Source organism: Gopherus flavomarginatus, chromosome 5, assembly GCF_025201925.1.
Source record: "Gopherus flavomarginatus isolate rGopFla2 chromosome 5, rGopFla2.mat.asm, whole genome shotgun sequence".
Classification (NCBI taxonomy): Eukaryota; Metazoa; Chordata; order Testudines; family Testudinidae; genus Gopherus; species Gopherus flavomarginatus.
The window spans coordinates 144,627,022-144,641,785 of NC_066621.1; the positions used below are offsets into that span (position 1 = coordinate 144,627,022).

The 14,764-nt window shown below is 50.0% G+C and overlaps 1 protein-coding gene across 2 annotated transcripts in view; it reads right to left on the reverse strand.

Annotated features, from left to right (window-relative positions):
• PPP1R36 (protein phosphatase 1 regulatory subunit 36) overlaps nucleotides 1-11,735 on the reverse strand; it is a 28,050-nt gene extending 16,315 nt beyond the window's left edge. The window contains exons 1-2 of one of the 2 annotated variants that reach the window (XM_050952664.1): nucleotides 11,625-11,735; nucleotides 840-904 (exon numbers count right to left, since the gene is read on the reverse strand). In XM_050952664.1, the coding sequence (XP_050808621.1) occupies nucleotides 840-904; nucleotides 11,625-11,735 (176 nt within the window). The remainder of the gene's footprint in view (nucleotides 1-839; nucleotides 905-11,624) is intronic. The other variant, XM_050952665.1, reaches the window with a different exon arrangement.
• Nucleotides 11,736-14,764: the final 3,029 nt, after the last annotated feature.

The following is a 14,764-nucleotide window of genomic DNA, read 5'->3' on the forward strand; positions in this document are numbered from 1 at the left end:
CAGCAGAGAGGCTGGTAGACTTGCTGGGACCCATTCTTTAAAGGGGCGTGTATGATGGGCAGACCAAGCAGCAGGAGTAGGGAAGAAACAGTATACACAGGAGGAATCCACACCTGAGGAAGACCTGGAATGCATATGAAAGGGGCGGGGAGGCAGCAAGTGGGAGTCATGTGTGACCCGACTCCAAGTCATCCGCCCTGCATGGCACATACTCACAGTCAGCTGTTTCGGGAAAGAACAGGGAGCCTATATTTTTTTCAATGGCCCAAATTTTTTTGTAGATTTCGGCCCATTAAAGTCTTAATCCACAACTGCCACAAAACCATAAAAAATAATAATGTTTAAGAGCAATATCACCCCTTGACAGGCGCAGATGCATTATGCCTACAGGTCCTGGGTGCTTGGAAGTACTTCAGGGTCAAACACAGCAGTGGACACAGCTCCACGTCTTCAGTGAAGTTGCACCCAATGCATCAGTTCTGAATTTGGCCCTTGGCTTTCAGAGCATTGTCTCAGGCATGTGCCTATCTGATATAACATGCCTTGCTGGAATCCTCTTGTAGTGAACACTGTTGGAGAGTAGTGCAAAGTAAATGTCACTAACATATTCATTATTTCTATGGCAAATTTCTCTTTCCATTAAGCTACTGGGGTAAATGACAACATGTCCTACAGAGTGAGAGTTAAGAAGCTATTCCCTCCACAGGGAAAACAAACACGTAGGGTCTGGTGCTGCAGTTCATATTTGGGCAAAACCCCATTGGGATCCAATTTTTATCTGTATAAGGACTGCTGGATCAAGGCTTTAGTTTGTTCATTTTAAAAGTTGTAACTTTTACCTTGCAAATTCAAGTGTTTTGGTATCCTCTTTCCAGTACCACACCCCTGGGGCTATTTTTATCGTCTACAAAAATTAAAATATAATGTCATGTGTAAACTCTTTAACTACTTTTTTAAATCTAATCCAGGCATATTCTCAACCCAATTAAACAAAGTATTTATAATACAAACACTGCGTAGTTTGACCATAGTTTGGTCTGTCTCAATGGTCCATTTCACCCACATGTTGTCAGGCAAGTCCCTGAGAACTGGTTCCTGAGCTGGCCAAATAGACAAAATCTTTGGGGTCAAAACCTGACTGGCTAACGAAGAGAAAAATGAGGTTTTAATTCTAATTTGCTTATTTCAGATTCTAAAGAAGGCCTGAAAGGTTTACTGGGAGGTTTAACTTTTTTTTAACAATAGAAATTTAAATCATGCATACATTGGAAGACTCTGGAGAACCAGTAAGAACAGAAAGGAGTTTTAGTTAGGCTCTTTAAAACACATTATTTTTTGTTTGTTTCAGGTAACATCTATTTAACTTCAAGGACTATTTAAGACTTTGGAAAAAGGAAATCTTTGTTAAAGATTCAGCAGGTTCCTTGCTCATTTAACTTAGGTATGAAGAGTTCGCAAAACATCTTTTAGACCTCCTAGTGGTCATCCAACAAAACCAGAGAAGATCAGATTTTACATTCTTTGAATTTCCAAGTGAAAAATAAGGAGAAAAAAAAATTGGAAGGGAAAAAAAAAAACCACCAAAAACCTTTCAGTCTTCTTTATGCATCATTAAAAAGGACAGATTGCAAAGGCTTAAAAAACCTTTTGCAGGTCACCTTTAAGATAACATGCATCCAATTGCTGGGACTCTTGCTCTTCAATTAAGGATAATTAGTTTAAATACAGCATTGCATTAAGGTTTGCTGTCACTTTTTACCAGCTGACCAACCGGTCTCACAGAAATCCACACAGACTCTGACTCAGTTCTAAATATTGTCAGAACACTGGACTTAAGGCTTGTCTGCACGGCCCCCACAGTCACAGTGTGGATGACAGGGGTGAATTGCAGTGCCTTGTGTAAATCCTGCTAGCATGAACTAAAAGGGCTATGTTTCAAATAGGACTATGCTAATGTAAACTCGGTACCTTTTAGATCACATTAGCAGGGACCACCTGGGGTAGTGAGAGCAAAACACTTTAATGTGCACTGCAGTTCACATTCCAGAAGTTCGCATTGCAAGGCCACGTGGACAAGACCTTAGAATATCAAAATAATTTCATGTCAGCAGAAGGCAACTTGCATAATGGTTAGAATCCTGAACTGGGAGTCAGGAAATCTGGGTTTTATTCCTGATGCTCACACTAACCAATTGTATGATCTTGCCTTCTTTGGGCCTCAATTTTTCCAACTGTCCAATGGAAACAATACCTCCCTTTTTTCAAGTGCTTTGCAATCCTCTGATGAAAGGGGCTGCATAAATTCAGTATCTTGAGACTGTAAACATGGGATTATCAATTCAATTAAAGCTTAAGCAGAAGATGGTTAGTGATGCAGGAAATGATTAATCAGATACAAGTGTAAACAATGATAGCAAAACAGAATAAAGAACTTTACTGTGTCTGCAAACTATACTGTGCAGATATAACTCTCTGGGTATGTCTACACTACGGGATTATTCCAATTTTACATAAACCGGTTTTGTAAAACAGATTATATAAAGTGAAGTGCACACGGCCACACTAAGCACATTAATTCGGTGGTGTGTGTCCATGTACCGAGGCTAGCGTCGATTTCTGGAGCGTTGCACTGTGGGTAGCTATCCCATAGTTATCCCATAGTTCCCGCAGTCTTCCCAGCCCATTGGAATTCTGGGTTGAGATCCCAATGCATGATGGTGCAAAAACAGTGTCGCAGGTGACTCTGGGTAAATGTCGTCACTCAATCCTTCCTCTGTGAAAGTAACGGCAGACAATCATTTCGTGCCCTTTTTTCCTGGATTGCCCTGGCAGACGCCATAGCATGGCAACCATGGAGCCCGTTTTGCCTTCTGTCACTGTCACCGTATGTGTACTGGATGCTGCTGACAGAGGTGGTACTGCAGTGCTACACAGCAGCATTCATTTGCCTTTGCAAGGTAGCAGAGATGGTTACCATCCCTATTGCACCGTCTGCCATTGCAAATTGGTGATGAGATGATGGTTATCAATCATTTTGTACTGTTTGCAATTGGAAATTGGCAATGATGATTATCAATCATTTTGTACCATCTGCTGCTGTCATGGTGCTCCTGGCTGGCCTCGCTGAGGTTGGCCGGGGGCGCATGGACAAAAATGGGAATGACTCCCCGGGTTATTCCCTTCTTTATGTTTTGTCTAAAAATAGAGTCAGTCCTGCCTGGAATATGGGGCAAGTGTCCTAGAGAACCAGAGAGCACAGCTGCTCCATGTCAGAGCCCCAGAGATCCCGCAGAAATGATGAGCTGCATGCCATTCTAGGGGGTGCCCCTGCAACAACCCCACCCATTGCTTCTGTCCTCCCACACCCCTCCTGGGCTACCGTGGCAGTGTCCCCCCATTTGTGTGATGAAGTAATAAAGAATGCAGGAATAAGAAACACTGACTTTTTAGCGAGATAAAATGAGGGGAAGGCAGGCTCCCACTGCTATGATAGTCCAGGGAGTACAGAATCTTTTCTTTAGACACGAAATGGGGGGCGGGGGGCTGATGGAGCTCAGGCTCCAGCTGCTATGATGAGGACGGTTACCCAGCATTTTGTACCGTTTGCCAGGAATGACAGGGAGTCATTCCCATTTTTACTCAGTCGCCCCCGGCTGACCTCACCGAGGCCAGCCAGGAGCACTCATGGGCTGATGACGGTTTTCCACCATTTTGTGCCGTCTGCTATCAGGAAAGGAAGGGGAGGGGATGCTGCTGTTCAGTGCCGCAGCACCGCGTCTACCAGCAGCATGCAGTAGACATACGATGACATTGAAAAATGGCAAGAAATGATTTTTTTCCCCTTTTCTTTCACAGGGGCGGTGGGGATAAATTGACGAGCTATACCCTGAACCACCCAGGACAATGTTTTTGACCCTTCAGGCACTGGGAGCTCAGACAAGAACGCAAATGCTTTTCGGAGACTGCGGGGACTGTGGGATAGCTGGAGTCCTCAGTCCACCCTCCCTCCCTCCATGAGCGTCCATTTGATTCTTTGGCTTTCCGTTACGCTTGTCACGCAGCACTGTGCTGTGGACTCTGTATCATGGCCTGGAGATTTTTTCAAATGCTTTGTCATTTCGTCTTCTGTAACGGCGTTCTGATAGAACAGATTTGTCTTCCCATACAGCGATCAGATCCAGTATCTCCCGTACGGTCCATGCTGGAGCTCTTTTTGGATTTGGGACTGCATCGCCACCCGTGCTGATCAGAGCTCCACGCTGGGCAAACAGGAAATGAAATTCAATATTTCGCGGGGCTTTTCCTGTCTACCTGGCCAGTGCATCCCAGTTCAGATTACTTTCCAGAGCGATCACAATGGTGCACTGTGGGATATCACCCGGAGGCCAATACTGTCGATTTGCAGCCACACTAACCCTAATCTGACATGGAAATACCAATGTCAGCGCTACTCCTCTCGTTGGGGAGGAGTACAGAAACCGGTTTAAAGAGACTTTTATATCACTATAAAGGGCCTCATTGTGTGGACAGGTGCAGGGTTAAATCGGTTTAATGCTGCTAAATTCGGTTTAAACACGTAGTGTAGACCAGGTCTCTGGCTGCTTGCTTAAATGTGTGGTCATGTATGGTCATTAAAACCAAAATGGCAGGTGGTTTAATTTGTACTGAAGTCTTTTGACAGCAAAGAATTATAATTCTTACTGATATAGTAAGCACCTTCCACCATCAGAAGATATTTAAGAAGGCAACTTCCCTAGGAGATTAGTGTCACTAACATGTTAGAACAAGGAGGAGTCCATGTGGCACCTCCATGCATCAGATGAAGTGGGTTTCAGCCCACGAAAGCTTATTCCCAAACAAATGTGTTAGTCTCTAAGGTGCCACAAGGACTCCTCTTTATTTTTGCTGATACAGACTAACACGGCTACCACTCTGAAACCTGTCACTAACATGTTAATAGCATTAACCTTTTTACAGGTGCAGAAATTGAGGCACAAAGTCGCTTTTCCATAAGTCCTCAGTAGAACTGGAAAGAAAACCCAGGAGTCCGGACTCCAGTAGAAAAAGCACCACGTCATTCTCCTCTCCCCTGCACTAGTAGTTAAAGCCAAAATAAACAGCAGGCAGGAGATCACCTTTGTTCCCTTAAAGTCTATATCACCTAGCAGACTGCGTAGGCAGCTTGCTCCTGGCCCTTCTGGCTACTTTAGGGGCTGCAGCCATGCCTGCAAGCTACTGCCAGTGCTGTCCCTACTCGGGCTGTTTGCAGGCGTTATCTGCAACCCTCCTCCCCTTGCACTACCCCGTGACCTCCACGTCTCCCGGCCAGGGCACTGCGAGGAAGTGCTGTGCAGCAGCCGTGGAGGGGAAAGAAAAAGACGGTTACTTACCTTTGTAACTGTTGTTCTTCGAGATGTGTTGCTCATATCCATTCCAGTTAGGTGTGCGCGCGCCGCGTGCACGTTCGTCGGGAAAACTTTTACCCTAGCAACCCAGTCGGGTCGGCTGGGCGCCCCCTGGAGTGGCGCCGCCATGGCGCCCAATATATATCCCAGCCGACCCGGCCACCCTTCAGTTCCTTCTTGCCGGCTACTCCGACAGTGGGGAAGGAGGGTGGGTTTGGAATGGATATGAGCAACACATCTCGAAGAACAACAGTTACAAAGGTAAGTAACCGTCTTTTCTTCTTCGAGTGATTGCTCATATGCATTCCAGTTAGGTGATTCCCAAGCCTTACCTAGGCGGTGGGGTCGGAGCGAGATGTGGCGGTATTTAAAACTGCTACGCCAAAGGCCGCATCATCTCTAGATTGTCTGACTAACGCATAGTGATCGGTGAAAGTGTGTACCGATGACCAGGTCGCCGCACGACATATCTCCTGAATAGGCACGTGCGCCAGGAAGGCCGCTGATGTCGCCTGGGCTCTTGTGGAGTGTGCTGTGAGGTGGCCAGATGGGACACGAGCCAAGTCGTAGCATGTGCGGATGCAAGCAGTCACCCAGGAGGAGATCCTCTGAGAGGATATAGGTTGTCCCCTCATGCGTTCTGCAATCGCTACGAAAAGCTGAGGGGACTTCCGAAACCCCTTGGTTCTCTCGATGTAGAAGGCAAGCGCTCTACGTACATCCAAGGAGTGTAGATGTTGCTCCCGCCGAGAAGAGTGTGGTTTCGGAAAGAAGACGGGAAGGAAGATGTCCTGGTTGGTATGAAAGGTGGACACCACCTTAGGGAGGAACGCCGGGTGGGGTCGTAGATGTACCTTGTCCTTATGGAAGACGGTGTAAGGTGGGTCCACTGTGAGAGCTTTCAGCTCTGAGACCCGTCTGGCCGATGTAATGGCCACCAGGAAAGCTGTCTTCCATGATAGGTGTGTGAGCGAGCATGTCGCCAGTGGCTCGAATGGTGGGAGCATGAGCCTGTTCAGGACTAAGTTAAGGTCCCACGTAGGGGCAGGGCGGCGTACAGGCGGGTATAGTCGCTCCAGTCCTTTAAGAAATCTGGCGACTAGCGGATGAGAAAATATGGAGCGGCCACCTTCACCTGGCCGGAAGGCTGAAATGGCCGCTAAGTGCACCTTTAAGGAGGAAGTTGCCAGGTCCTGCTGTTTAAGGTACCAGAGGTAGTCGAGGATTGTGGAAACTGGGGACTGCGTGGGGTTCACCCCTTGGGAAGCGCACCAGCAAGAGAAGCGTTTCCATTTGGCCCTGTACGTAGAGCGAGTGGAGGGCTTCCTGCTGTTAAGCAGTATATGTTGGACCGGCGTAGAGCAGCTGAGCTCTGCCGAGCTCAGCCATGTAGGAGCCACGCCGTGAGATGAAGGGCTCGCAGGTCCGGGTGGTGAAGCGTGCCATGATCCTGGGTAATTAGGTCTGGATGGAGAGGAAGGTGAATTGGGGGGTCCACAGATAGGTTCATCAAGGTGGTGAACCAGTGTTGTCTGGGCCACGCAGGTGCGATCAGTATCAGGTGAGCCTTGTCTCTGCGCAACTTCAAGAGGACCTTGTGCACCAGGGGGAACGGAGTGAAGGCATACAGGAGATGGCGGGTCCACGGCAGGAGAAATGCATCCGTGATCGACCCCGGGGAGAGACCTTGAAAGGAGCAAAACTCCTGGCACTTCCTGTTGGACCTGGTTGCAAAGAGGTCTATGCGGGGAAACCCCCACCTCTGGAAGATGGAATGGATGACGTCTGGTCTGATCGACCATTCGTGGCAGAGAAAGGATCGGCTGAGGTTGTCCGCCAGCGTGTTCTCGACCCCTGGGAGAAAGGATGCCACTGGGTCTATCGAGTGGGCTATACAGAAGTCCCAGAGTCGAATGGCCTCTTGGCACAGTGGAGATGACCGGGTTCCCCCCTGTTTGTTGATATAATACATGGCCGTTGTGTTGTCCGTGAGTACGGAAACACAACGGCCTTGGAGGTGACGGAGAAATGCCTGGCAGGCAAGGCGGACTGCCCTTAGCTCCCGGACATTTATGTGGAGTGACAGCTCGAGGGTCGACCACAGGCCCTGGGTGCGCAGGTTTCCTAAGTGAGCTCCCCAACCCAGGGATGACGCATCGGTTGTTAGAGTCACCGATGGCTGTTGCGGATGGAATGGCATCCCCGCGCATACCAACGATGGGGTCAGCCACCAGTCGAGGGAGCGGAGAGGATCGGGGGGCACCGTCACTAACACATCCGGGTGGTCTCTGCTTGGTCGGTATACTGAGTGAAGCCACGTTTGGAGGGGCCTCATTCTGAGTCTGGCATGCTTTGTCACGTACGTGCAAGCGGCCATGTGACCGAGGAGTGTGAGACATGTCCGAGCCGAGGTGAGAGGGGATGCTTGCAAGCTCCGGATGATCGCCCCGATCGCCTGGAAACGAGGTTGAGGTAAGAAGGCCCTGGCCTGAATAGAGTCCAGGGTCGCACCTATGAAGTCCAACCTCTGTGTTGGAACTAGGTTGGACTTCTCGATGTTGACCAGCAGTCCCAGTCGGGAAAAGAGGTCCGTGGCAGCCTCTACATGTCGTCGTACCTGCGACTGGGAGGAACCTTTCAGGAGCCAGTCGTCTAGGTACGGGAAGACGTGGATTTTCCGCCGACGGAGGTAGGCGGCCACGACGGCCATGCACTTGGTGAACACCCTCGGGGCTGTCGAGAGACCGAATGGTAGAACCGTGAACTGGAAGTGTTGATGTGTGACCGTGAAGCGGAGGTACTTCCTGTGCGGTGGGAAGATGGCAATATGGAAGTACGCGTCTTTCATGTCGAGGGCGGCGTACCAGTCTCCAGGATCCAGGGATGGGATAATGGTTCCCAGGGAGATCATACGGAACTTCAACTTGAGCATCCACTTGTTGAGGCCCCGAAGGTCTAGGATGGGTCTGAGACCTCCCTTGGATTTGGAGATCAGGAAATAACGGGAGTAGAATCCCTTGCCTCTCTCGGCTAGAGGTACTTCCTCTATGGCCCCCGCCGCCAGGAGGGAGCGAACCTCCTGTAGAAGGGTTTGCTCGTGAGAGGGGTCCCTGAAGAGGGACTGGGAAGGGGGGCGGGAAGGGGGTGAAGAAGCAAATTGTAAATGGTATCCATGCTTCACTGTGCGTAGCACCCAACGGTCTGACGTTACTTGGGACCACGCTGGGAGGAAGCGGGAGAGGCGGTTGTAGAAAGTAGGGAAAGGATCCTGAATTGAGACTGATAAGCCGTCCCCGGGCGCACCTTCAAAAGCCGGACTTGGGGCCCAGTTGCGACTTGGAAGGCCCTTGGTTCTGGCCTCCCTGGGAGCTGGGTTGGCGTCTGCGTCCCCCGCGTCCACGCCGTCTATTGAGGTCTTGCCTCTGACGGGGTGGGAAGTATGGGCGCCGTGTTTGGGGCCTGAAGGGTCTGCGCTGGGTGGACGGGGTATGCATCCCTAATGAGCGAATAATGACCCTATTGTCTTTTAGGTTTTGCAATTTTGAGTCCGTCTTCTCAGAGAACAAGCCTTTCCCGTCAAAGGGTAGGTCTTGGATCGTGTATTGCAGCTCCGGAGGTAGTGTGGATGCTTGAAGCCAAGAGATGCGCCGCATTGTTACTCCGGACGCAATGGTTCTGGCTGCCGAATCAGCTGCATCGAGGGAGGCCTGGAGGGTAGTCCTGGCCACCTTCTTACCTTCCTCCAGGAATGCATTGAATTCTGGGCGTGAGTCGTGGGGGAGCAGTTCCGCGAACTTGCCCACCTCCACCCATATGTTGTGGTTATAACGCCCTAAAAGGGCCTGCTGGTTGGCCACACGGAGTTGCAAGGCCCCTGCTGAGTAGACCTTGCGACCCATGAGGTCCATGCGCTTGGCCTCTTTGGACTTGGGGGCCGGTGCCTGTTGTCCATGACGCTCCCTGTCATTGACCGACTGGGCCACGAGGGATGAGGGGGGAGGGTGTACATAGAGGTATTCGTACCCCCGAGAGGGTACCATGTACTTCCTCTCCACTCCCTTAGCTGTCGGAGGGATGGAGGCCGGTGACTGCCACAGGTTTTCGGTGGTAGATTGAATAGTCCGTATAAACGGCAGAGCTACCCGGGTAGGGGCATCTGCCGATAGTATGCTCACCACCGGGTCCTGAACCTCCGAGACTTCCTCCACGGGGAGGTTGATATTAAGTGCTACCCTACGGAGGAGGTCCTGGTGGGCCCTGAGATCTATTGGTGGAGGTCCCGATGTTGAAGTCCCCGCCACTGCCTCGTCTGGCGAGGAGGAGGAGGAGACACCGGGGATGATGTCCTCCTGTGCGGTGTCTCGCTGTTCCTCTGTTTCCAGCTCGTGACAACCCGGTGAGTCTGGACGTGGCTGTTTGTCCGACTCAATCGCGGGAGGTCGGGAAACAGTGGCCTCTGGCACCCGATGCTCTGCGGTAGCGGGACGCGGCTGAGGTAGGGGGGCACCCTGGGTCTGTTGGTAAGCCCATGGTGTCCAGAAGCCCCACTGTTGGGCACTCGTGTCCTGTGTATGTGGGTCTTGAAACTCGCCCAGCGGTACTTCAGGTTCGTAATAACTACCCGCATGGGAGGATGCCGACGTGGCTCTTGATGGCCACGGTGGTGCTGCAAAGGTCGGTGCCGCGGTGCCGACCGACCTCACACCTCTGGATACTGGCGACCGGTGCTGGTATTGGTGGGGAGAGCGAGACCGGGACCTGCGACCGGCTCGGTGCCGGGAGGTCGACCGGGATCGCGAGCGCCGTTGTCTGGATCTGCTCCTGTAGGCGCGGTGCTCCCTGCGGTGCCGTGAGCTGGATCGGTGCCGGGAGTACTCAGTTGACGCACGTGACGTCGACCGGTGCCGGGAGCCTGACCGGTGCCGGGAGCCGGAGCGGTGCCTGGAGCCGGAGCGGTGCCGGGAGCGTGAGCGGTACCGAGGTGATCGGTGCCGAGAGCTCGACCGGTGCCTGGGTGATCGCCGACGAGGTGATCGGTGCCGGGAGCCCGATCGGTACCGGGATCGGGATCGAGATCGGGACCGACGCCGTGAGTCTGAACGTCGTCTTGAAGCTGAGCGTCTGCCGGATCGCGACCTAGAGCGGTGCCGGTCTGTTACACTGACCGAAGCTGGTCTGGTCAGGGTCGGCTTGCCCATAGAACACAGGACCCGCACCGGCGGTGCCGGGGGTAAGGGCATGGGTGCCTCCGTAATGGCGATCAGCTCCCTCGCCGCGGCAAATGTCTCCGGGGTAGTAGGTGTAGAGAGCTCTACCACTGCGTGTACCGGGGAGCTACCAGGTGCCGGACTCGACGGACCTCTCGGGGCCGGAGTCGACGGTACCGGTTTGGGCGGTGCCGCGGCTGGTATCGGTGCCGGGCCATCCGCTGTCTTCGCAGGGTCTGGCTGCGGGGCGGCTGATGGCGAGACGGTTTGTGCCTTCGCCGCCTTTGGTCTCGGGGAGGTGGAGCGGCCTTGGCTCGGCTTCGGTGCCGCCTTCTTGGAGGAGGTACTCGGTGCCGCGGTGCCCTTGCTCACCGGCTTGCTTGCGCTCTGAGCCGAGGGCGAAGGTGTCAAGGCCGCTTCCATTAGGAGCTGTCTTAATCTAATGTCCCGCTCCTTTTTGGTCCTTGGCTTAAAGGACTTGCAGATTGAGCACTTAGCAGTTAAGTGCGACTCCCCTAGGCATTTTAAGCAGGAGTCATGAGGGTCTCCCACAGGCATAGGTTTATGGCAAGCCGCACAGGGCTTGAAACCTGATGAGCCGGGCATGGGCTCCGGCTCCCCGTGTGGGGGGAGGGGAGGGGGGGGTACCCCGATCCCCTCGTTACCACTAAAAACTAAACTAAAGCACTAAACTACTAACTATTGACAACTATAAACTATCTATATACAATGAGTAACTATATACCACGAAAGCTAAATGAGCTGCTAGGGAGTGTGGAGTTCAGCGAAGCCGCGCTCCACAGTTCCAACGACCGACACGGGCGGTAAGAAGGAACTGAAGGGTGGCCGGGTCGGCTGGGATATATATTGGGCGCCATGGCGGCGCCACTCCAGGGGGCGCCCAGCCGACCCGACTGGGTTGCTAGGGTAAAAGTTTTCCCGACGAACGTGCACGCGGCGCGCGCACACCTAACTGGAATGCATATGAGCAATCACTCAAAGAAGAACTTACAGGTTGCATGGTGCTTGGGAGCCGGCCCGGCGCAGAGAGAACAGTGCGACTCCTGGGAGCCGTGTTTACGGTGGTATCCCGGTAACAGCCCCTAGAAACTGTAAGTTCCATCGTGCAATGCACCCTGCCATGCTGCTTTGCACGCTGGGACTTGCAGTCTATTTGCCCTGCCCCCCAGCGTCATGGGTCAGGCTGGCTAATTCCGCTTGCAAGGGCCATCTCCGTCCCCATGGAGGTGGGAAAGCGGGGGTTCAGGTGCAATAACAACATCTCTCTGGCCAGTCCTTAGGGCTTGCCTTGTGACTGGGAGGAGAGACTGGCAGGCACAGGGCTGCCTTGGTGTCTTAACCAGGGCTGGCTTCAGGCACCAGCCAAGCAAACAGCTGGTGGCCAATGGTGAGGGGCAGCATGTCCGGGTCTTGGAGTGAAGGACTAGCCGCTGAATTGCTGCCGAAGACTGAAGCAGCAGTGGTAGAGCTGCAGATTGCGATCGTGGCTTTTTTTCTTTCTTTCTTTCTTTCTTGCTGCTTGGGGCGGCAAAACCCTGGAGCCGGCCTTGTCACTAACACAGTCCTTACAGGAGGTACCCAGCGAATGTAGCTACATGGTGGTAGTTCCTCCCTCTGTATGGCCCTTCCAAGATTTGAATGTGTCCCCAGAGACCAAAGGGCTGAGTGCTCCCTGCAGCACCATCCAGCTCCCCAGGCAGCTGCCTGGGCAAGATTTGCCCTTTCCTTCTGAAAAGGTTTAAAGCGCTGTAAGGCTGGCTCTATGCTAGCAATGTTTGCTGCCCTAGTGTAAGCACAGAAACATGCTATGGCTGGTGCAGCTTATTTCACTCACAAAAGCACTCTTTTTGCTAGTAAAAGCTGCATCTACAGTAGGTGGGTTTAGCCAGTGTAGCTATATCAGCAAAACTTAAAAGTGTAGACTAGGCCCAAGGTGCACACTGAGGTGGTAAAAGCATCTGACATAAGATTTATAGGTAGCTCAGTTGGATGGGAGAGAAGGATCATTACATATGCACCCATCTCTTATGTATATTGATGTGCCCTATTCATTTCTACAGTACAGGTTTTACTGGTGGGAAAGATTTTTGGAAAGTATTACTGCAATTTTGATGACTGTGTAAGACTATGGAGCTTGCAGTAAAGAATCTATGTGGAAAAAAAAGCTCGCCTGAAAAAATGTACTTTCTATACCTAACTTCCCCCTCCCACGCTCAGAAATGCTGCAGCAGGGCCACCACAGATACAAATCTCTTGTGCTCTTTAGAGTGCCTGCCCAAATAATGACAGGCTGACAGAAAGTCTTGAATCTTTCTGAAAATTCAGTTCTGAGCTTTGCACATTTCTCTGCAGTGACCTTTTTTGACAATTGCATTAAGTATGGTGTATTTCCAGTTGCTGTTACAGGCTGCCAAGTATATTCTGGTTGCTTGGCAGTAGTGCTACATATTTCTCAGGATGAGATAAGCAGATTTGGAACAACCTTAGATCTCTCCATCGCAGGACAGCAGGGGTCAGGAGCACTGTAGAAGAAACAGGATCTTGAACAAGAGAGAATGGGAGATATGGAAATGATGGTCACTGGCTCATTTGCTGGACAGTTTATAATGTAGCATTGTTATCAGCCTCAGGAGGCTGGTTGCCCTTTTGGCCAATTTAAAAGCCACATCAAAGGAGAAAGGTTGTAAAGCATTGCCTAAAATAAAGGGCAAGGAGGGAAAGGATTGCCTGTGGGTCTACCTCTGCCAGATGGGAGCGAGGTGATGCATCAAGAGAACCCATTCTTAGATAGTTACAGCCAATATTATCACAATCCCAATAGGAAATCTGCAAACTAATCTAATTTAAATTACTACTTGGATGATCCTTTCAACAGAGAAGATCAAAGAGCTTTAAAAATAATAATGGACTCAAGCCTCATAACACTCCTATGAGCTAGGGAAATATTATCACCACCCTTTTACAGATGGGAACACAGATACAAAAAACTTAAAGGCCTTGCCCAAGACCACACAGAAAGTCAGTTGCAGAGCTAAGGATACAGCCCTGTTTTCTTTAATTAATTTGGCATAATTAACCTTCTCTTTAAAGCTTTAAGCCAGTGGCTCTCAACCTTTCCAGACTGCTGTACCCTTTCAGGAGTCTGATTTGTCTTGTGTACCAAAAGTTTCATCTCAATTCAATACTACTTGCTTACAAAATCAGATATAAAAATATACAAAAGTGTTGCAGCACACTAGCACTGAACATTTGCTGACTTTCTCACTTTTACCATATAATTATAAAATTAATCAATTGGAATATAAATATACTTATGTTTCAGTGTATAGTATATAGAGCAGTATAAACAAGTCATTGCCTGTATGTAGATGGGTTGATGTACCCCTTGGAAGACCTCTGCATACCCCTAGTTGAGAACCACTGGTTTAAGCCACTCACAAGCATCTGCTCCTCATTTTTCATATACATTTCATTTCAGAAACAGGCAAGAAACAACATCAGTGATGGGTCTTCCCTTCAGATAAAACTACAGCATCCTGGACTCAGATACTATGGTGGTGGATATGATAAATCTCTTGATAGAGGTACAGCAATTACTACAGTATGTCTATTGTAAGTAGACTTGAAAGAATTCAATTTTTATTTATTTACAATTTAGATGGACACTATCAATATTTATTTTAAAGTTTTTTTCTTATTCTCTATTTAAATTTTCACTGGTATGGTAAATGATGGGGTGTCAGACAATGGAAGGGTCAGAGAATAATTACTTAATGACAGCAGACACTGAGATTCAAAAAATTGAAGCTCTATGATCGTTAAAACACAAATCGTCAATATCACGTCAAATTATACAATGTGAATATCCTTAAATCAAATGCTAACAAGTTGTCAAGCAGCATTCTTCTTACTTAGCTTACCTAAATTCTGTCGAGTTCTGTATGATGAAATCAGTTTACCGACACTTCCCAATAAACATCTAATCCTTCCAAACCTAATTATAAGACTGAGCTTTGGGTTATTGCTACAGAGCATTTTTATGAGTTTATACTTCTGCAAGCCAAGCCTGCTGTAGTCTGCAAAGAAAGCAATGGGCCAACTCTGAGGGGGTGCTAAAGTTTCAAAGTGTTA